The sequence below is a fragment of the Schistocerca piceifrons genome, chromosome 3, assembly GCF_021461385.2.
Source record: "Schistocerca piceifrons isolate TAMUIC-IGC-003096 chromosome 3, iqSchPice1.1, whole genome shotgun sequence".
Classification (NCBI taxonomy): Eukaryota; Metazoa; Arthropoda; class Insecta; order Orthoptera; family Acrididae; genus Schistocerca; species Schistocerca piceifrons.
Window position 1 is genome coordinate 832,061,589 of NC_060140.1, and position 24,651 is coordinate 832,086,239.

The 24,651-nt window shown below is 44.5% G+C and overlaps 1 protein-coding gene across 1 annotated transcript in view; it reads left to right on the forward strand.

Annotated features, from left to right (window-relative positions):
- Window positions 1–1,602: 1,602 nt before the first annotated feature.
- LOC124789350 overlaps window positions 1,603–24,651 on the forward strand; it is a 47,719-nt gene continuing 24,670 nt past the window's right edge. The window contains exon 1 of the mRNA XM_047256676.1: window positions 1,603–2,091. Within this exon, the coding sequence (XP_047112632.1) occupies window positions 2,058–2,091 (34 nt within the window). The 5' untranslated portion in view covers window positions 1,603–2,057. The remainder of the gene's footprint in view (window positions 2,092–24,651) is intronic.

The window sequence follows — 24,651 nt, forward strand, 5'->3', positions numbered from 1 at the left end:
TTTCTTTTGAAATTCTGTGCGCAAGTTAGGAAATCTAAAACTGTTTTACGTTTCTTAGCAACTTTATTTGTGTTTCTCACATTTCATTTTCTTTCAGTAACGTAGCATATATTCACTTAACGGACTCAAGGCCGCTTCCTGCCAACCATCGCTTACAGTATCACTGTTGAGTGCTAGTTGGAAATACAAGAGAAAAAAATCTCTCGAAAGTGGCAAGTGGCAAGTGGCAAGCCCAGGCAACGTCAGTGAATCGGCCAGTCTGGTGAACATCACGGTTTTCTTCAGAAAGGCGCGTTGAGTAGTTCTTCCAGTTTAGTGTTGAGATCACTGCTCAGAGCAAACAAGTGGCCAGGGAGCGCCACGGTTCAGAGTAGTTTAAATCACACACAGAATTTCATATCTCACTTTTCTTTTTTGAATAGCTTCCTGTTCGTGTCGGTCGCTACAATATTCCATAAAGGAAGTTTGTAACGTTGATTAACAATTTAAAAAGTCAGATTGGTTTCGACTTGAAAAGTCTGACCGGTAAACATAATCAAAATCCTGGGTGGATGCCTGTGTTGTACATGTTCTGTCACACAGCCGTCCAATTTTAGTCAAGAATTGAATGTCAGGAATAATACTCTCAAGATCCAAAAAAGACGTGGTAGGAGATACGCTTGAAGAGTTTACTCTCATCAGGTCACCAAACAGTTTGCTCTTCTGAAAACTTGTGCTATGCGATGCTCAGCGATTTGTATTGTCGAAACGCCTACAGACAACTGGTATTTCGGTGTAGCCCGTGCTCTTCTGTGTAAATGACTATAGAGCTCATCTCTGTCTGTTGACAGCAGTGAAGAGGCAATTGTACCCCTACTTTTGAATATAATGAGTTAATTTATCGATTGCTAAGCGTCTTAATGCATTTCACTGACCTCCATTTTCTCTCGCTACAGTCGGCATAAATTTAGCTCGATGACGAGGCACGAGCGAGTGATAAGCGGTTATAGTCACGTCATTTGTGTAATGATAAAGCAAAATGTGGATGAGTACAAGCGAAATGGTTTTAATAGAAGTGAGTCATTGTCTGCTCGACAATGGTACAGGACATTTGAAATTCAGTCAGGGGTAACTTCAAGTTCACAGAACAATGGTGATGCATCAGATCAATAAATGGTGTGGTCGGTATAAGTTATACGCAGATATACATGGAGCTACACATGATGGAATCAGCAGGCATGCACACGCTCAGTGCTGGGCCTCCAAGTAATTAAAGTGACTAACATTCCTCTTCCTCGTCAGATGCGTACGTTTGTTTTCGACTGTGGGGTCCTGATAAAGTTACTTCTCAGCCGTAGATGTGTGTGTGATACAAGCTTTAATACGACATATTACCTGCATACAAGCGGCCGGCCTGTAAATTTCAGTTGTTTGACAACTCGAGCCCCGTTTTTGTGAGAGTTGTAGGTGCAGCTGTGTCCCCCCTCCCCGCCAAGATTCTGTCGACATGGCAACGCCGGCTGCTAGCACGCGAAGGGCCTCTTGCGGCAAACGCGACAGGCGGGCTCCAGAGCTGGAAGCTTGGTGCCCGCCAGTCGGAGTGAGAGCGCGGCGCGGGACGATTGTGCTGGGCTAGCAGTGCGAGACACTAGCCCTCCTCCGCTTTCGCTCGTGGTTTTTGCCAATCTCTCTGCACCATGCACACTCATAACGCCATCTCTAAGGACCAGAGAACACCTGCCAGCTGCATTCCGCAAGCCGTAGAAACTTACCTGTCATTTATTTATTTTTTATTTTATTTATTTGGACGCCGGCTTTGCGTGAAGCATGTGGGAATAAGACCGGCAGCTGAAGACGGACGCATAACTGCTCCGGTCGTGTGAGGGACGGTGGGAGGGAAGGTTAGGAATTATTCTGACAAAGAATTAGCGTGTGCAACAGCTATTACACAAATATAAAGCAGGTGTTTTAGCAAAGAAGATTATTCACACAAGGATATCCCTTGTGCGTCGCATGTGACTGGTTTCTTCATCAACAATGCATCTCTTGCATAATATTGTTGCTGGCGAGGTCCGACGATGACTGAGCACCCAGGACCTATGAAGAACACAGGTATGTGAATATTTACCGCTTCACATATTACAATAGTTTTACGCACTGTCACGTTTCGGGTACACAGCTTCAAAAGAAACAGTGTAGTGAAGTTCGAACTCTGTAGACTAGCAAATAACATAATTTAGTTTTCCGCACAATGTTTACGTAGAGAGCGACGTGTTTGTGTTATACACGTGCGCTCGGTTGTAGGTGAGCCGCTGTTGTTTACAGACGGCTTCACTGTATTCACGCACACCGGATTGCACGCTAGTTGTAATTTTCTTGCTTGATGTTTCTACTTACGCGTAAAGGCCTGGCCAGACAGAATGCGGCCTGCCGCTGCGACGGACGGCGCAGCGGCAGGCCCGGCGCGTCAGCGGCCAGGGACGCCACACAGGCAACGGCCGGCCGTAGCAGTGACTCTTGATGCGTCAGCTGTTACACTGTGGAAGGGGCCGAACCCCATTATTAAGCTAGCATGCGTAGCGCGTTTGTCTTGGCGTTAGACGATTTGGAAGCTTCACGCGGGACGCGTTATCTTTGTGCGAGTTCATTTTTTTTAAGTGCAGAAATGAGTAGTCGGACGAGGAAGAACTCGCACTAGCGGTACGAAACGACACCAAGAACAGGAGATGTTGGATGCACGATATTAATAGCAAGACAGAAAGCTTAGGAGAATACCGTCGTCTGTGTATTGAACTAGAGTCTGACGAAGATAGGTTCGCCGGCCGGGGTGGCCGAGCAATTCTAGGCGCTTCAGTCCGGAACCGCGCGACTGCTACGGTCGCAGGTTCGAATCCTGCCTCGGGCGTGGATGTGTGCGATGTCCTTAGGTTAGTTAGGTTTAAGTAGTTCTAAGTTCTAGGGGACTGATGACCTCAGATGCTAGTCCCATAGTGCTCAGAACCATTTGATTTTTTTTTGAAGATAGGTTCTTCAAATATTTTCGTATGTCGCGAGAATGTTTCGATGAACTGCATCGCCTGATAAAAAGGTAGCACAACGAACTGGAGAAAGCCATTTGATACAAGGCACAGACTAGCCATTTGTTTGAGGTACATTTTACCATTTATAGCCTCCTTGTGTTTCCCGAAGTAATATAAATTATTCCATTTCAGTTTTGCTGTATCATATGAAAGGTTCGGCAGAAGTAAGTGCTTTCCCACAATGGAGTTACGAGTGGTGTGATAAATTTATCTGCAGTGCTTACGAAAACCGCAAACGGTAGTAACATCTAGTTCCGTATGTCCCGCTAGAGAGAACTTTCTACTAAAATAGATTGTTTTGTTTCATTGTATTCATAACATTGTCTGTGAATTTAAACAAACATATCTTTGGTCGTTAACTTATCTATTCGTTCTATCGGCATAATTTATTTTAATCTTTTCCAGATACTTGACTACAGGTGACAGTCACCAGACCATAGCTTTTTCTTTTCGGTTGGGACGTTCAACAGTCTCAGAAATTGTGAAACAAGTGTGCCAGGCAATATGGACTGTTCTACATCCCAAGTATTTACCTACTCCTACAACAGAGATGTGGAAGAAATCTGAAGAAGGATTTCTAGAACTTTGGGGGTTTCCGAACTGCCTTGGAAGCATAGACGGAAAAGATGGTTAAAATGCCCGAAGGATAGTGGATCCCAGTTCTTCTGTTACAAACAATTATTTTCGCTGCTTCTCCTGGCGATCATTGATCCATACCACGAGCTTACAATAGTTGATATTGCAAAATATGGACGTCACAGTGACAACACTATTTCTGAGAATTCAGCTTTCTATCAAGAGTATATCGAGGGCAAAAGTATTCCACCTCAAATTCAGGATCGCGTGTATCATACAAAAAGTTGTATTGTCTCACATCCTCTATGAGACTTTCTATGTGTCCATGATGAATGCACTACGAGCTGCAAGACAAAAACCGCCTCACGCTGCTGCTTCCAGTGTGACCACAGAGGCAAGCAGCCGCTCCGGCTTGCGGCGAATCTGTAATCTGTGACAACCCGGCGGCGGCCGGTGCGGCAGGCCGCACCCTGTGTGACCGCCGCCATACAGTAACGAGCGATTCAACAGTGCGGCCTGCCCGCTGCGGTTCAAGGCCACAGGCCGGACGGCCAGGCCGCGTTCTGTCTGGCCAGGCCTTAATACGTTTGCCCTCATGTATCGTAACACGTATTATATATTATTCTGAAATTCTGGTGAATTATTTGCAGATTGTCACACGCTTTCTGTAGTTGTTAACGCGATACCGTATATTACTCTGCTTGTCATTTGATTTGTGTTGTCATTAATTGTTCGTCGATAAGGTGCGTAGCATATAAGTATTTACTTGTTTATAATGTAGTGATCACTTTTGGGTTGACATTTACTAAATATATTATTAACATGTGGCCCACGTAAATACTTTCTGGAAAGTGGGTCTCAATGCTAGTAATTCGATACATTGTGTTTAATTACTCTTGACAGTACGCTTCAGAATTATAATTGGTTATAAAGGTTCTAAAGAGAGATTACGGCTCTCACATTTAGTACTTTAGTGTTTGAACTATTTAAAACTGGTGCACATCTTCCGTTAATTCCTTTCCCGACCGCATTCCTTCAGCTTTATTACACTTCCTTCCTTCACAGCACAGCCACCCTGACCCTTATCATCATACGTCGTATAACAAGTCATGTGGTTCAATCAAGAGCGCATCCTTACTCGAATTCTGATGAAGAACAATTTATCGATGACAATGTATTACTACCGCTTGACGTACTTGAGAAGCGGCCTTCGAAGTTAACGCGTGTATTTTCGTCATTCACTTCTTCTAACATTGTTATCGCGAACATGTGAAGTTGACGCGTGCATTTTCGTCACTCACGTGTTCTAGCATTGTTATCGCGAACCCGTAATGTCGGAGGACTTTAGCTGCTGTGGTGTCTGTTAGGTAATGATCGTTTTGCGAAAAACCGTAGCAATTATTACAAGTCTGTATACGTGATTGCGTCGAACATTTTGTGCAAATTAACTTCTTTTTATACATTGAATAAGAAACCGATGTACAATGATTACGGTGTGCAACCCATGAAGTGACAAGGGGTATCACACTTTGTTAACCGTAACACTTTTCTAACCATCTCGTTCTGCTCGCTGTATTTTATTTGAATCATTATTGCGAATGAAATAGGGAATCTCAGGATCATGGAAGCCAGCTACAATCGTACCTAAGCATTTGCAGTACCCACATTCGTTTATTTTCATATGTCGGAGACATGGACACGTTTATTGTTAGCGGCCCCGGGAGTTAGCGGCGGTCTAGGAAAAAGGCATTCATTGCTTAAATTTGTTACCTCTTGTGTATTCATTTTCTAGAACATTCTCTTGTACATTCATAGGCGGCAGCATTTGGCGTTCTAACGGTATGATGGACGTTAGCACAATGCCGTAATTAAAGCAGGACTCTTCTACAGCTAGACACAAAGCCCAAATTGGCTGCTAATTTTTTTATGCGACTCGGCGACGAACAACATTTCATTTTTCATTAGTTATTTCGTTTGATTTTTGCGCTCGCTTCTTGCAGCTAAGCGGAAAGTCGCTTATGCCGCCGGCACCATCCATTTCAAAGCTGGTCCGGTGTAGCATTCAAATTCCCTACGTGTAACGGTGGTGTTCTCTCCACCGGTGTAATAAAATGCTTTCCTTCGTGCTAATATGAGACAAACTACAGCTCACGTTGTTAATCACCAAAATCTTCAGTTGCATCGCTCGCTACGTCGCAAACTAGTGTTACGTTACGGCAGGCAATACACAGATGTAAGATCTGATGTTTTTGTTGTAGGTATCTGTATGTTTTTGCTATAGTAAATTCCTGCACCTTCTGCGTGTCCCTGTAGAGATGACGTTTTGTGCTTCAATTCCATGGCTTCGAACCAGAACAAATGGTGCAGTTCGTACAGAATTTTTTTTATGCTTAGCTTGCTTTTGTTCCGAGAGTTTGGCCCTGTCGTTTCTGCAGAGCGTTATATCGCTGCGTTTACTGTGTAAAACGTGCAAATACAGATTAAACTTACTAAAAATTAATCAAGATATCGTAATTCGTAACAGTTACTGTGAACACAATTTCATAAATTCTTTAATTATTGATAATTAGCTTAGCAGGATCGTTGCTAACGGAGGATAATGTCTGCGAATCTCGTGAAGGATTCACGAATTGTCATTGTGTGCCTTGTAGCTATGACGCTGTTTTCAATTTTAAATTAGGGAAAATAAAGTAATCTAGGCCTATGACGTGAAATGATGATTGTGTCTGAGATATCATTACATTAGAATTGAAGAGGTAACAGTTTTAATCTTGTTTCTGGTGTAATCTTATAAGGGAAAAAGTTGCGTTCCCGATCGTCTCCAGACTGTTCGGGCAGCGATGCTGTAAGTATGAAAATTTATTTTGCGTCAGCCGTAACTCATGAATCGAAATTAATTTCTTAATAGTAAGTTTTAGGCGCAATGTGAATGTTATTTTGGATTGCCCTTAAGCGATATACTAGATTAAATGAATAATTTGGTTGCTTCGATTTGTCCAGTTCCGCAATAAAACCGGTATGGGAGTTTGTATTTACGCAGAAAATAGTACTTGAACTGGCTGTAGAAGCCTCCTCTTCCTTCCACTATGAATACATCACTTAGTTTTTTTTCTTGAGGCAAACAATGTAAATGAGTTTTCATATCTGCCTGAGCATTGCCAGGGGCAGAATGTATAGCTAGGCAACTCGTTTGAAATACTAAATCGCCGTACAGTTATGCGGTTTTGACGGTATTCCGTGTGACCAAAGAAACGTACGTCTCACGACCGCATCAAGCTTATCAATTCTTATTTTAGATTATTCTAACAAAGAGTTTTTAAATAAATGAAGCTTTCGGTATCGCTGTATAGCGGTATCGGCTTCGTTAAATAATATCTTTACTAATAAAATTCAGTGGCGAATACTTGTATTTGTGCAAACTTAATTATAGAAATATTTAAAAGAGAAACTAAATGACTTCGCGTAATTTCACCTGCGGTGAAGATTTACATAGGGAGATTAATTGATTTTACTTCGGTCCAGAAGTCTCAAATGCTAGGATGTGAACATGTGGCACTGGTAATTAAGATAAGTTTCTAAAATCACATATTTACACACTGAAACATTCAGTTTTATAAAGTTACCCTTTGCGGTATTGTCTGTTGGTGTTTTCAAGCCTTGAGGAAATTAACCAACTGCCCTCTCTTTCGATATAGGTTACAACTTTTACATGTTGCTGATCCCGTGTTATCGATGCTTTCTGCTTGCTGTTAACACGGTAGCATTTCGCGTTCATTTTTCCGTTGCGCTTCGCGGGCCGCGCTCAAATCAGAATGTGCGCCGCGCGGCAGATCAAAGGAACGTGCATTTTTCTGCTGCGAGTCTCTCTGCGCGCTAAAAAAGTGTTTTGTTTTTTAAAAATACGCGTTTCATGCAATATCACTGTAACAGTGTCAGCATGTGGTCGTGCAAACCGCGTAAGATCACTTGCGTAGAACACTTGGCGGGAAAAATGTATTAAGCGTTTAGGAAATGTAATGAGAAAAAACGGAATCCACAGATAGACAGATTTGCATTCCATTTTCAAACGGAACCAACGAGTTAAAATTTCATAGAGTGGCTGATATACTAGATACAGCGCTCCTAGCGGCAACCAACGCTAACTCTGCCGCCATGTTCTCCTTACTCAAAACATTAGAAAGCGTTACTGTTGTTTGTGTTGGAAGTGTGTCAGCTGTTGTGATATTACTGCTATATTTAACTTTTCTAGCTGACTTTTTTGTTACAAAATATAAAGTCAACATGCCTGCAGTGAGTTCAGCGTTCAACTGCAGCGATAAAACAACAAATATTTCATATTATCATTAAGTATATTAGTACCGAAATACGACACACGTTTTTTAATGTTTATTTAAGAGTCATTTGCATTGGAACTGTAATTATGCTGAAGACAAATGCAGGAAAGTAATTTATTTATCGTTGATTACAGATTTCCTTTAAAAGATCAGGAAATTACAAAAAGATGGGTTATAAATATGAAGCGAGAAAACTGGTTTCCTACCTCTGTTCAGCCCATTTTGAAGAGAAATATATGTACCACACAAATGTCCAGAGGCGCCTTTTGTCAAAAGCGGTATCTACTATCTTTAAATTTCCACCACATTTACTAAAGCAAGATAAAGTATTACGACGACAACCCAGAAAGCGATCTTTCGACAATTTGCAAGACAGTGCTGTTACAGTAACATCATTAGCACAAAGTAAGTCAATAATTTAATTTTACTCCATGTTCTTATTACTTTGAATTACATACTTTCTATTATAATCTTATGGTGTAACTCTGTTATAAACTTACGATGTAACTGCATTCTTTCAGTGCCTATCGGACCCGCATCTGTTTCTGCTGACCACAATTACTGTCTACCAAGCCCCAAGAAGTTGAAAACACAATATTACAAGAGTACAAGCAGAGAATGTGCGACTAAAGAAGCGGATAAAGCAAATGAAGCAACTGAGTGTACGACACAAAAGAGGAATAGTGCAGTTACAGACTTTAGTTGCTGGTTTGAGAAGAAGGCTATGTAGTTCAGTTTCTGATATGTTAAACAGTGAACATGTAGTTGGTTTGTTGAAGGAGCTATTGGAACTTAAGTGCAGTGCTAAAGTATGCCATTATTCTCAGCAAATAAGGAAATTTGCCCTGACCCTACACTTTTATTCTGCCAAGGCATACAGCTACTTACGAAAATTTGTGAAAGAACGCTTCACCGTTGGGCAATGTCAGTGGGTGGCCATCCAGGTTTTACTGAGGAGGGTTTCACTAAAATTGCCTCTGAAGTTGAGAATAGGACAACCCAAATTTTTGCAACATTGATGTTTGATGAGATGGCTATTAAGAAGGACCTTGTTTGGGATGGGGAAAAAATAAAAGGCTATGTTGATTTTGGGGAGGGTGGCATAGAAAGTGATGATAGCGAGGTAGCAAAAGAGGCTCTTGTGTTCATGGTCACAGCGCTAAACAGAAATTGGAAAATTCCTGTGGGTTATTGTTTAGTTCACTCCCTATCTTGTACTGTAAAGCTAAATTTGGTACAACAGTATCTCCGAAAACTTGAAGACACTGGTTTACTATAGTAGCTGTGGTTTGCGATGGTACTGCCACAAATAGATCTTTAATGGCAAATTTAGGGATCAGATATGATGAACAGGGAGCACAGAGTTGGTTTCCCCACCCTTCAAATAATGATACGAGAGTATTTTGCATGTTTGACACAGCTCACATGCTAAAGCTGGCATGTAATTTACTTGCAGAAAAGAATTTTTTGTTAGATGGTACCATTTCAAGCAGTGATAACATAATTAAATGGGAATATTTTAAAAAGTTTGTGGACTTGCATGAAATGGAAGGTTTGCATGCTGAAAACAAACTTAGGTCCCCCTGCGGGTCCGGGGTAAGAATAGGCCCGAGGTATTCCTGCCTGTTGTAAGAGGCGACTAAAAGGAGTTTCAACCGTTTCGGCCTTCCATGTGATGGTCCCCCTTGGGGTTTGACCTCCATTTTTCAAAATTCTACAGAAGTACGAGCCTTTTGGGGAAGGACGCCTTACGTGGTGTACCACTGGTCCTCAGTGCACTAAGACCTTGGCACTCAGCATTGTACCGGCGTTGTAACCTTACCCACTATTCCTCAAATTGGGCCTAAACGCCTGACGGGTTGTACAAGTTATGCCCATAGTGCGTCCCCATCTGCACCTACGATCATGATGGACTTTCCATGGCACCAGAAATCCAGCACGGTAGCCAGCCCGTTGTGGTGGGGTCGTCATGTACCCTCTAGGTTGTAGCCCCCTGACAACACAGGGATCGTACTGCCGATACCTGAGCTGCACCCTCCCCACGTCAGCCAAGGAGTAGATGCCCGTCTCCTTGGGGCATCAGGACTCCCGGCAACGGTCATCCTGCCAGGTGGCCCTTGCTGAGGCTGGGTGGCACCCGTGGGGAGAGCCCCTGGTCGGAGTGGGTGGTATCGGGGCAGACGTTTCGCAGATGAAATGTCAACACGTATCAGGTCGCTCTGCGGCCGAGTCTTTCAAAAGGAAAGGTACTGTCTCTAGTTCTGGTTCTCCTGCCCCTTCCCCCTTGGCCACTCCCTGGGAGGAGGGACAGGCCTGCCGGCTCAGGGCGAAGTACTTCCCCCGCTATTTGGTCTGTTCTCGAACCGATGGGAGGACGTTCGCCACCTCCAAGCCCCTGTTCTTTGTTCAGCACATTGAGGACATCTTCGGGGAAATCGAGGCTCTCAGTACGATGCGTTCGGGGACCGTTCTTATAAAGACCACCTCCGCGACACAGTCGGCGTCGCTCCAGGCGTGCGACCGCCTAGGGGATATCCCAGTGTCCATTGTCCCGCATCTGGCACTAAATAGGACGCAGGGGGTTATTTTTCCTGGTGCAATCTGATGAGGAGCTCAGGGCCAACCTGGAGTGCCAAGGTGTGCATTTCGTCCGACGAGTCCAGCGCGGCCCCAAAGACCGTCGCATCGACGCATCCTGGACTCCACTCGCCTAGATCCTCAGACTGCCCCGCATATCAGAAGGAGAAGAAGATACAAGAACTCAAAACTTTGGATCGTCTCTCTTATTCTGAGGCCAGGAAGAAGTATGACCGCCTCCATCCCGTGCCGTTGACCACTTCGTTTACTTCAGTTGTGTCCCCTCCTTCCGCAGTATCCTCACCCCTCTCCTGTCCCCCCTCTGCCTCCTACCCCCATCCGGGGTCTCTACCTCTGCCTCCCAAATCCCTCCCTTCCAAATTCTCCTCCCCCACCCCCTCTGCCCCAGGGGCCACCATTCCTCCTCCTCCTCCTCCCCCCCCACCGCCTGAGAAGCGATCCTCTTCTCAGGCGTCCATCGGGGAAACGTTCCGGACCCCAGCTCCAGAGGTCCGGCGTTCCAAAACGGACCCCGCGCGTGAGGACCTTCTTCGGGTCCAGCCCACCACCCCTGTGCTTCCTCGGACTTCCAAGAAGGCCTCCGAGAAGAAGTCTCTATCCCCCTCTCCACCCTGGCGCGTTTCGTCTGACGCTCCATCCGTGAGTTGCTGCTCCCGGCTGTCCTCAGTTTCGCCGGGACGCTCTGCTGCCAGGCGCTCAGCTGGCCTCTCGTCGGCAAATGATGCTGCCCCTCCTACACCACCAGGGACAGCGGCCGCAGCTGGTGACGACTCGATGGAACAGGATCCGCCTCCCGCCAGTTGTAGCGTTGTTCCATCAAAACCTGGCCCTCCGCGGCTGTCGAGGTGACCAGCTCTTCCCCCGTCTCGTTCCCCCTCTTTTTTGACTAGCGATGGCCTTGTTACATTGGAACATAAGAGGTATTCGATCTAATCGGGAGGAATTACAACTGCTCCTCCACCTGCACTGTCCGCTCGTCCTTGGTCTCCAGGAAACCAAGTTGCGCCCGAATGACCTTCACCCACTATACCTCGGAGTGGTATGACCTCACCCCTGTGGACGGTATCCCAGCTCATGGTGGGGTCATGTTGCTCGTTCGGGACGATGTGTATTACCATCCCATCCCATTGACCACCTCACTCCAAGCAATAGCTGTCTGTATTACTCTTTCTGCTTTTACTTTTTCAGTTTGTACCATCTACACTCCATCGTCATCCGCTGTTAGTCGAGCTGACATGATGCACCTGATTGTTCAGCTTCCCCCGCCGTTTTTATTGTTTGGCGACTTCAATGCCCATCATCCCCTTTGGGGCTCTCCTGCATCCTGTCAAAGAGGCTCACTCTTGGCAGATGTCTTCAACCATCTCAATCTTGTCTGCCTCAATACTGGCGCCCCGACTTTCCCCTCGGACTCTACTCATACCTACTCCCACTTGGACCTCTCGATCTGTTCTACCACTCTTGCCCGTCGGTTCGAGTGGTATGTCCTTTCTGACACCTATTCGAGCCACCACTTCCCCTGTGTCGTTTGTGTCCTGCAGCACACCCCCATCCCATGTCCTTCGAGCTGGAACATACCTAAAGCTGACTGGGGACTTTACTCCTCCCTGGCGACCTTTCCGGACCACGATTTTCTCAGTTGTGACGGTCAGGTTGAATACCTCACGGCTGTTATCATCAATGCTGCCGAACGTTCCATTCCTCGTACTACTTCTTCTTCGCGTCGCGTTTCCGTCCCCTGGTGGAACGAGGCTATCCGTGCTTGACGACGTGCTTTACGCACCTTTTGCCACCATCCTACGTTGGCGAATTGTATTGGATACAAACGACTCCGAGCGCAATGCCCTAGAGTCATCAAAGACAGCAAAAAGGCTTGTTGGGCCTCTTTGACCAGCTTCTTTAACAGTTTTACTCCCTCTTCCGTCGTTTGGGGTGGCCTGCTCCGGCTGTCGGGCATTAAGGCCCACTCCTCGGTACCTGGCCTGACCTCAGGTAATGAGGTCCTCGTTGATCTTGTGGCTGTCTCCAACGCCTTCGGCCGGTTTTTCGCAGAGGTTTCAAGCTCCGCCCATTACCATCCTGCCTTCCTTCCCAGGAAAGAGGCAGAAGAGGCTCGGCGACCTTCCTTCCACTCGCTGAATCTGGAAACTTATAATGCCCCCTTTACTATGCGGGAACTCGAACGTGCACTTGCACTGTCCCAGTCCTCTGCTCCGGGGCCTGATGCCATTCACGTTCAGATGCTGGCACACCTTTCTCCGGTGGGCAAAAGCTTCCTTCTTTGTACCTACAATCGCGTCTGGACCGAAGGTCAGGTCCCCATGCATTGGCGTGACGCCGTCGTTGTTCCTATACCCAAACCTGGGAAGGATAGACACCTTCCTTCTAGTTACCGCCCCATTTCTCTTACAAGCTGTGTCTGTAAGGTGATGGAGCGCATGGTTCATGCTCGGTTAGTTTGGATTCTTGAATCTCGACGGCTACGTACCAATGTCCAATGCGGCTTTCGTCGCCGCCGCTCCGCTGTTGACCACCTTGTGACCTTGTCGACATTCATCATGAACAACTTTTTGCGAAGGCGCCAAACAGTAGCCGTGTTCTTCGATTTGGAGAAGGCTTATGATACCTGTTGGAGAGGAGGTGTCCTCCGCACTATGCACAGGTGGGGCCTACTCGGTCGCCTGCCCCTTTTTATTGATTCCTCTTTAACGGATCGAAAGTTTAGGGTATGTGTGGGTTCCGTATTGTCCAATGTCTTCCTCCAGGAGAACGGAGTGCCTCAGGGCTCCGCCTTGAGCGTAGCCCTTTTTGCCATCGCGATCAATCCAATTATGGATTGCATTCCACCTAATGTCTCAGGCTCTCTCTTTGTGGATGACTTCGCGATCTACTGCAGTGCCCAGCGAACATGCCTCCTGGAGCGCTGCCTTCAGCGTTGTCTAGACAGCCTATACTCATGGAGCGTGGCAAATGGCTTCTGGTTCTCTGAAGAGAAGACAGTTTGTATCAACTTTTGGCGATATAAATCGTTCCTTCCGCCATCCTTACATCTCGGTCCCATTGTTCTCCCGTTCGTGGAAACAACTACGTTTCTAGGGCTCACGTTGGACAGGAAACTGTTGGTCTCCACATGTCTCTTATTTGGCGGCCTGTTGTACACGTTCCCTTAATGTCCTCAGAGTTCTTAGTGGTTCATCTTGGGGAGCGGATCGCACTGTCCTGCTTCACTTGTATCGGTCCATAGTCCGATCGAAGCTGGATTATGGGAGCTTTGTCTACTCGTCTGCTTGGCCATCCCTCTTACGCCGTCTCAACTCCATCCACCATCGGAGGTTACGTCTTGCGACCGGAGCCTTCTACACTAGTCCTGTCGAGAGTCTTTATGCTGAAGCTGCCGAATTACCATTGACCTACCGGCGCGACGTACTGCTGTGTCGGTATGCCTGCCGGCTGTTGTCTATGCCCGACCATCCCTCTTACCAGTCCTTCGCCAATTCTCTCGACCGTCAGTACAGGTTGTATGTGTCTGCCCTGCTGCCACCCGGAGTCCGCTTCCATCGCCTGCTTCGACAATCGGATTTTGCCCTCCCTACCACCTTCAGAGAAGGTGAGAGCCCAACACCACCTTGGCTCCAGGCTCCGGTTTATATTTATCTCGACCTCAGCTCACTCACAAAGGAGGGTACTCTGGCTGCAGTGTATTGCTCACGGTTTGTCGAACTTCGTGCTCGACTTGCCGGTCACACCTTTATTTACACCGATAGCTCCAAAACTGACGATGGTGTCGGCTGTGCCTTTGTCGTCGGGGCCGCCACCTTTAAATACCGGCTCCTCGACCAGTGTTCCAGCTTTACGGCCAAGCTTTTTGCTCTCCATCAGGCCGTTCAGTATGCCCGCCGCCACCGCCATTCATCGTATGTACTCTGCTCTGACTCACTCAGTGCTCTTCAGAGCCTTGGAGCTCCCTATCCGGTCCATCCTTTGGTTCAACGGATACAGCAGTCCCTCCATTCTTTCGCTGATAATGGTTCTCCTGTCAGCTTTCTGTGGGTTCCCGGACATGTAGGAGTGCCTGGGAATGAGGCTGCGGATGCTGCAGCAAAGGCTGCAGTCCTCCTGCCTCGTCCAGCCTCCCATTGTGTCCCGTCATCTGACGTTCGTGGGAATGTTTGCAAGAGGCCTGTGTCGATGTGGTGGGATGCTTGGTCATCCCTCCAAGGAAACAAGCTCCAGGCAGTAAAACCGCTCCCAACTGCTTGGACAACCTCCTCCTGACCATCTCGGTGAGAGGAGGTCCTTCTGACCAGGTTGCGGATTGGGCATTGCCGGTTTAGCCACTGCTACCTGCTCTCCGGTGACCCAGCCCCGCAGTGCCCTTGTGGTCAGGCATTAACAGTGCGCCATGTTTTATTGTCGTGTCCCCGCTTTAGTCAATCTCGTGTTGTCCTGTCCCTGCCGTCTACTTTACCGGATATTTTAGCTGATGACGCTCGAGCAGCTGCTCGTGTTCTGCGTTTTATAACTTTGACTGGCTTGTCCAAAGACATCTAACCTTTTTACTTATTTTATCTACATCTTTGTCAGGTCTTTCTGGTGTCCCCCCTCTTCTTGAGTTTTACTAGATTCCATGTGCTCTAACAACAGTGACTGGGCGCTAATGACCTCAGTAGTTGAGCGCCCTTAAACCCCACCAAAAAAAAAAAAACTTAGGAGGCAGCACATTCTGTACCATACTCAAAAAATGAAAGTGGCTTTGGCAGCACAAACCCTTAGCAATTCTGTTGCAAATGCCATGTTGTTCTGCAAAGATTTAGGAATTAAAGAATTTTATGGGTGTGATGCAACAGTTAAATATATCAAAATGTTAGACAGTGCCTTTGATTTATTAAATTCTTGTCACACAATGGGCAAGGGCACTAAGGCACCAATTTTCAGAGGGAACAGAGACACAGTCTGTAAAAGGATCAATGAATACATTAATTATTTCAAGTCTTTAAAGCTTTCTGATGGAAGTCCTGTTATTCTGTCTAACAGAAAAATGCCGTTGTATGGACTTATGCTGAATTTAATGAGCATAAGGCAAATTGCAGAATTGTATGTTTGGAAAGAAAATGCAGAGCTCAATTATATTTTGACCCGTAGAACAAGTCAAGATAACTTGGAATTATTTTTCTCCGGCATTTGTAGTAGAGGAGGAAACAGAAATAACCCAAATGCTGTGCAGTTTAGATCAGCATACAGGAAATGCTTAATTGCACAGATAGAAGGTTCTCAAAATGGAAATTGCCAAGAATCAAATAGTATTATGCTACGTCCTGCTACCGTTCCACCACTTCCTTTTGCTAAGGTAAGCCCTGCAACTGTAGACCATGATTATGTGCCAGATTATGCCTCAGTGAGTACGAACTCTGAATGTGTCATTGAGTACATAGCTGGAAGTGTAGTGAGACAGGTGACAAACAAAATTAACTGTACTGACTGCTTAGAAGTTATTTTTGCTTGTATTGAGGATAAAAGAACTGGACTGATTGCAGTGAAAGATGTGAAAACCAGTTTAATCAATCCAGCTAATGATGTTGTTAAACTTCGTAATGTTGCTGAGAAGGTTTTCAGAAATAATGAGGACATAATCCTGAAATGTCAGAAAAACGTTTTGTTGAGGTTCAGACATTAGTGTTGCAATTGGTGAGAGGCTCCTTATTTATAAACAATGAACATCTTTTTACAGAAACTGAATTTGGTGAAGAACCCCATTATGTTAAACTGATAAAACTGCTGCTCAAACATTATTTTATATGTCGAATAAATCACTTATGCAAATCAAAATCATCTGAGCAGAGCGGTAAAATTATGAGACAACTATACACGAAGCTTATTTTATTTAAAGGTCAGTGAAAAGACTGGAACAATTCGAATGCCAGTTAAAACATTGTAAAAATTAAATGTAAATAAACTATTTTACTTTTCTTGTAGATTATTATTATTATTGAATTACTATGCTTGTGTTAACTACTTGTAACACATACTTCAAATAATATTCTCCTTCACAGTGTACTGGTTTTTGAGGCTTTGACTGTTTACTTTGAAATAGCGACAAAAATATCTCATTTCTGCGCCCGTTACTGTTTCTAGTAGTTAACCACAGCATGTTTAGAAGTTTCACCATAATATTCTGGTGATACCTGCTCTAATTACATTAATTTATGGGCAACAAGTAACGTTATAGTGTATGGACAGACTTATTTGAGTTGTCTTGTAGTGTTATCTACATCGAAAAGTTTAGCCATATTTCGACAAAAACATCCCTTTTTGCTGTCAGTGTACACTGAAATCACTGCTGTCTATTGCTTGTTGTAGAAAAAATGAAGCTAGTAAGTCAAACGCAGTTACAAGGGGGCGGGACACAGGAGACGAAGGCCTTGACTAAAAAAAACATGGCGGACAGTACTTCAATTTGCTTCAAACATGGCGGACCTATAAGCACTCTATGAAATTTTAACTCATTGAACGGAACGGATGGATAGCGTTACTATTTTGTCTCTACTTACAGCACGGCATAGAAGTTAATTTAGAACTGGTTCTGCGCTCCACCAATTTTGAAAAATTATGTGATTTGAATTAAAAATACTGTCTATATAATCAAATTTTGGCATCGTGAGCATATATTCACGTATACTACTCAAGTCCCTGCACTGCATTGCGAATGGTATTATGTATTATCAGTCGCTCACTTCCCCGTGCCATACGCCCACGGCGTGATGTAAAGTACAGACTGGAAATTTAAGTATGGTGGAAGATAATCGTTATGGTTACCAAATCTTATGTAAATAAAGCTACCTATTTATATTCTCATTATCGTTTCTGTTGATTCCGAGAATGCCCTAGGAGGAACCCGCTCCTTGTGATTGCTGTTCGGGTTATTGTAAATAATGACAAAAGATTTTCTACGAAATTGCACTACAGAAAAGAGAAGAACGCTGAATACACGAAGAGTAATTAATTTACAGCTTCTAAGGTACTGACATGTACAACAGGCAAGCAAACTGTAGATAGAAATGGGTTTGTGAATGGTATTTCTGTAAATAATAGACACGTTCAGAACCGCATTTACCAAAATAGGGACACGTCAGAATCCGCAACATAAATCGAAATTTCTTCTCCCAGCGCACTGTGACACTTTTTGAAGTCCTTAAAATGCAAAAGAACGGCACACTTATGAACATAGAGGGTGGTAAGATTCTTGGACCAGTCAGTTCACCTAAGGGATAAATTTAATTACTGTATTACAATAACTAGAAAAGGCATGTTGCCACGAAAACGAATGCGAATCATAATAGTTTGACTTCACAAACGTTGGCTTAATCATACTTGCTGTATGAACGGGTTCACATTCGTGAAAACAAGGCAAAAAACAGAAGTAACAACAGCTACTAGCATTATAGAATGGCAGTGTATTCTACTGAGTTAGGACTAAGAGCATACATGTCAATCAGGAACAGGCGGTTTATTTTCTATATATTTATAAGATTTATGGAAAGAAAATAAACACAAAGAAAACAATAGTAATGGCACTGGAAACAAAAAGGTTAAGATACTGCTGAATGGAGAAGCATTAAATCATATGCAAAGCTTAGGATAGAAACAGACTGGAAGAGCAGTACAGAAATAGAAACCAGAATAACAGTGGCGAAACAGGTATTTCATGAGAAAAGAAGAATTTTCCGCAGAAAAACGGACAACTTATCTAAGGAAAAGGCTAATGCTATGCTGCGTATGGAATGTCCTCCTGTATTATATTGAAACGTGGACACTGAGGCAGAGGGGTAGAGCAAGGCTGGATGCTTTTGAAATGTTGGCATTACGGAGGATGGAAGGAAGAAGTTGGATGGATGGATGGAGTGACGGTGGGCTAGCAATATACAAAACTCAGTATCACAACAAATTCACGCTAAGCCATACTCTTAATGTCTGGCCAGAACGTTCTGTGGAAAGGTATAAAAGTAATGCGAAAAATACTCAATACTGAACAACGATGTAAGAAGTCATAGGCTGCATTGACAGTTACATTTGAAGTTGGTATCGTGGCTTTATTTAAAAGGCACTATTCGTTATCAAATAATGCTCATATCGTACATAACAAGTGAATTAGGTGATGTGGCCAAGGCATAAAAATGGAATAGCGACAGAATATTTACCAAAATATGACGCATGAAGCGTATCAGCAGCGATATAACTACGTAGGCTTCTGCGACCGGTATCTTGATGATTAAAATTCTTCTGGATATTGTACGGCGTCATAGTATACAATATTGTGATTATAAACTCAAAACCAATGTTGTGATGTTGATACAGATAAGTAAGTTAGAAACGCCACTGGTACATACGGACGAAAGTGCAGAGTACCAAGGCAACCGATGGCTTAGTAAGAACTTTATGTATTATGGAGTCACTGTTCTAAATACTTGGGGTCGGGAGGACACTTAGAAAGATGTCGCATATGAGAACTGTTATCGTACCATCTTACTAACAGGTATCTCGGAGTACTGAGAACAGGGATTTACGGCGATTAGTATGCCTCGTTGTAGAAAGATTGCAATTGAGTGGTAGCTGTCTCTCAAATATAGCTACAGCGATATTAACAACACAGCGACTGGAAAGAATGTTTGCAGTGCTGCAAGATATCACATTGTCAATTCACCATCGCGCGGGGTAGCCGAGCGGTCTAGGGCGTTTTGTTATGGATCGCGCGGCTCCCCCTGTCGGAGGTTCGAGTCCTCCCTCAGGCATGGGTGTGTGTGTTGTCCTTATCGTAAGTTAAAGTTGGATTAAGTAGTGTGTGAGCTTAGGGACCGATGGCCTCAGCAGTTTGGTACCGTAAGACTTTATCACAAATTTCCAAAAATTTGTTTGTCAATTCACTGTTGACGGAAGTATCGTGAAAAGAGGATCCGATAACCCACCCGCTGGCATACGTACTGACGGATTGTGCATTTTGAGCAGGGCGTTGGAATTACCCGCAAAGGTGGCGGTAAGGGGCGACCAAGTACTCGCGATGTGTACCGTGGCCGGGGGAGGGGGACGGGAGGAGACGTAAATCTGAAAACGTGTTCGGCTACCTCCGGCTGACGTCGGGGGCAGTCGGCTCGCGGGAGCGCTGCCTCCATTCAATAAGCTGGAGGTTTCTTTGTTGATGGCTTCGGCTCTGCCAATAGGGCTACCAAAGTTGAGAAGCGTTAACAAGCCCCCCCCCTCCCCCCTTTTACGCGTCTTTCCCCAAAGCCTTTATTCCACTGGGGCCATCTTAACATCTGTTGTGGAAGACACAAGTAAACAGTTTCAAAAACTTGGTTCCGCTCGGAGCAGACTTTCTACTCTTCTTGATCTGCGTGTTTCATTAACTCGTGAAATTATTACGTGCTACGTTTGTAAAAGTTTTCTCCTTTTTGAGGGGTTTGTCAGTCTTCTGACTCGTTTTCATCACTTTTACGGAACTCTTTATTTCAGATTAGGAGTTGCAACGAACATCTTCTGTTGTTTACTATATACATCAGTCTCTGCCGTCCTGTGTAATTTCTTCCGCGCTACGGCCCCTTCTCTTACAGTCAAAGTTATTCTCTGGTGTCTGAATCTATGTTCTATCCAGTTAGCTATTCCTCTTGTCACCGATTCTTTGAAAAACTTCATTTCTTATCGTACAGCCCGCTTAATTTGTTACATCCTTCCCTTAAACCACATCTCTGGAATTTCTTCTTCAAAGTGAGCCCCCTATTTAGTACGAATAGACTTCCTTTAGGGAATTTTACTTTCTAAATAGCAGAATTCCTTCACTTCGTCCACACTTTCACAGAGGATACACGGACATTATTACTGATATTATTTAACACTCCAGTGTAATCCCAGTTATGAAACTCTCTTTGATCATCGATATTCAGGCTCAGCAGTTGAATACAAATGGCTGCATCCCTGCCTAACGCCCTTCTTGTAAATATTCGGTGTATGCCCCTAAGTTCGGCTGTTGTAGTGAAGTAAAGCAGTCATTAACCCGAACATCACAGTAGTCAACTCTGTTTCTTTTAGAGGTGTTATTTTCTCGAACTGGGCATCTGTTCGACACAACGGTACATAGAGACAGCACATTTAGAAATGGAATCGTAACCACATGTTCGTATGCTTGCTACCGGACAGGGTTACATGAATGCCACACGCTATTTGTCAGCTTCGGTTTCGCAGTGAACATGCCGCTCAGTATCTAGTATTACAGATCAAGTATCGTAGCTGTACCCATCCATAAAACAAAAGCGTTCTCCATACAACGTTATTGTAACCCATATCATAATGAAGATAATGATGAAATAGGAAGTATACCTGGCTGAATGTCAGAAAGGGCGTTATGACCCAGATATTTTTAGGATAAATAACACACGGTCCTGTGATATCAAGTCTACAACGTTTGGATTATTAAATAAAGTTTACAATTCGAGCTGCGAATTTCGCTGCGCTGCGAACTATGACTGCCATACCCTTGTATTGGATTTTCAGAATCGCAAAAAACGTAGATAAAACTGTTTATGATTCCATTACGTTCACATCACACATTACAATATAGTTATTGGAAAGTTCGTGACTTTTAAAAACCAGGTATGAAACAATCTACACTCCTGGAAATGGAAAAAAGAACACATTGACACCGGTGTGTCAGACCCACCATACTTGCTCCGGACACTGCGAGAGGGCTGTACAAGCAATGATCACACGCACGGCACAGCGGACACACCAGGAACCGCGGTGTTGGCCGTCGAATGGCGCTAGCTGCGCAGCATTTGTGCACTGCCGCCGTCAGTGTCAGTCAGTTTGCCGTGGCATACGGAGCTCCATGGCAGTCTTTAACACTGGTAGCATGCCGCGACAGCGTGGACGTGAACCGTATGTGCAGTTGACGGACTTTGAGCGAGGGCGTATAGTGGGCATGCGGGAGGCCGGGTGGACGTACCGCCGAATTGCTCAACACGTGGGGCGTGAGGTCTCCACAGTACATCGATGGTGTCGCCAGTGGTCGGCGGAATGTGCACGTGCCCGTCGACCTGGGACCGGACCGCAGCGACGCACAGATGCACGCCAAGACCGTAGGATCCTACGCAGTGCCGTAGGGGACCGCACCGCCACTTCCCAGCAAATTAGGGACACTGTTGCTCCTGGGGTATCGGCGAGGACCATTCGCAACCTTCTCCATGAAGCTGGGCTACGGTCCCGCACACCGTTAGGCCGTCTTCCGCTCACGCCCCAACATCGTGCAGCCCGCCTCCAGTGGTGTCGCGACAGGCGTGAATGGAGGGACGAATGGAGACGTGTCGTCTTCAGCGATGAGAGTCGCTTCTGCCTTGGGGCCAATGATGGTCGTATGCGTGTTTGGCGCCGTGCAGGTGAGCACCACAATCAGGACTGCATACGACCGAGGCACACATGGCCAACACCCGGCATCATGGTGTGGGGAGCGACCTCCTACACCGGCCGTACACCACTGGTGATCGTCGAGGGGACACTGAATAGTGCACGGTACATCCAAACCGTCATCGAACCCATCGTTCTACCATTCCTAGACCGGCAAGGGAACTTGCTGTTCCAACAGGACAATACACGTCCGCATGTATCCCGTGTCACCGAACGTGCTCTAGAAGGTGTAAGTCAACTACCCTGGCAAGCAAGATCTCCGGATCTGTCCCCCCTTGAGCATGTTTGGGACTGGATGAAGCGTCGTCTCACGCGGTCTGCACGTCCAGCACGAACGCTGGTCCAACTGAGGCGCCAGGTGGAAATGGCATGGCAAGCCGTTCCACAGGACTACATCCAGCATCTCTACGATCGTCTCCATGGGAGAATAGCAGCCTGCATTGCTGCGAAAGGTGGATATACACTGTACTAGTGCCGACATTGTGCATGCTCTGTTGCCTGTGTCTATGTGCCTATGGTTCTGTCAGTGTGATCATGTGATGTATCAGACGCCAGGAATGTGTCAATAAAGTTTCCCCTTCCTGGGACAATGAATTCACGGTGTTCTTATTTCAATTTCCAGGAGTGTATAAGATTTAGCTTCGCTTACTATTAAGCCACAATAGTGGCTCGTGCCAATAATTCTTTAACAGGCATACTATTTCTACTCTGAAACGAAGAACATGAGAGTATATCACCCTTATGTCTTTGTGCACTTTCCTTTGTCCATGGCACATTAAAGCAAAGCAATTACCTCTAAATTTTCCGACCACAGCTTGATATTCATATCACTGCAGAAGTGATAACCACTTTAAAATTTTCATGTTGAAGTTACCAGTATTTCGTAGCATCCTTTACTTTTCGTGTTCCTTAAATAGCTACCAAATAAAACGTTGTCAATAACTGGTGTTAAATACCAAGGTTTCATCCAGATTCTGCATTTTAGCTATCCCCTGCTGTTTGCTCAGCTTATTATAACTCTTGCTGGGATGTTTCACATCCTCTTGTGCATTCTCCCTCCTATTTCTTCTGGCAGTTACCTCTTGAATTCTGTCTAGTGAATTTAACAGTTTTCTGTTGCACCACATGCATCCAGTTCCCATCACTTGCATTTTGCATCTGCACAATGTAAATCGCACGCCTTGTGTTTGACGGATCAGAAACAATACTAAAAGCCTCAAAACGATTTTCTCTTTATGAGTTGAGTTCAACAGAGTGAAAGTGTCCCAGAAATCGAGTTAGCCATACTTATATTCGTAACCGTCACTAATTTTTGCATTCATCGATGAAATAAATGCTAAGGAAGCAAATGTCATAAGCCATTTGATGTATAAATTTGACCATGCTGCTAAGCATATTTTTATGTCTCCTCAGTGTTTTCTGATTACTTTCAAACCTGTCAACATTTCCTACGCATCTTCATTTTCACAACTGTCATTACATCTTTCACTTAAGTCTGTACTCTGATTTGTTTCTTTCCTGTGTCTCTCAGTAATTCACAGCACGCCGCTGTGCAGCCACAAGTTTTTGAGTGGTTTTCACAACAAAAGTCAGTGTCTGATTGCCATCAATGAAAACGGCTAACACACACTGATTACGCGTCTTCCTTTCCATATATGGTGCGAGCTTAGTCTAGATGACTATTTGATTTACCAAAAAAAGTCCAGGCCAGTTTTACTCTTCCGTTATTTTGCTTTGCTGACTATTGAGACACTGCCTTGAACTTTGCTAAACATAAAAACATCTCAGCTTGTTTTAGGACTGCTTGTTAATTTGTCCGGTTTTCTTTTCATTGTGTCCATTATAATTGTTTTATTCTTATTATAATTAATTTTCTGGCCTACATTCAAATTTGCTGTATTATATTTCACAATTCTGTTGTTTTTATGCACTAGAGGCTAACCGTTTGTTATCAGCAAAATGTAAGGTGATTTAGATATGTTCCATTTACACAATCCACCTCTCATTTCCCATTTGGAGAGAAATGTAATAAGCTTAATAAGATATTAGCCTCGTAGAAACTGATAATAAGGTCGTCTTCAATGCTTATTACGTAGCTTTTATTTTTCTGATTAAAAGGGACTTTACACTACTCAACTAGCACATTAGCACTATCGTCTGTGTTCAGTGAATTGTGGTATTAATTTTAACTAGTTTTAACAGTCTCTCCAAATAACTTCGGTGAAGAATCTGCTGTGTGTTCACGTTCTTTGCAAGATTATTAATTATTACTGCGCGCACAGACCAATGTTGGGATTTTCAGTAGACCAAAAAAAAAAAAAAAAGAAAGAGACCTGCCTTCATATAAATTCGTTTCGCTGTTTGCGTTAGAGACTATAAAAAAAATTGTGAATATGTTGCCGACGATGATGAAATTTTGGGCCATTTTATCAATGGGAAAGAAATAGCGTAGGGCGAGTGCCCTAATGAATATTTATTCATAATGTACTCTCTCTTCTTGTACAGAGAAAAAAAATCTTTGTTTCTTGCATGTAAACGAAATATCTGTACAAGGGAATATAGGTTAGTGATTCAGAGTGCCTTCGCAAGCTTTAAATGAAATTGGCGGTAAAGGCAACGCTAATGTAACTGAGTAA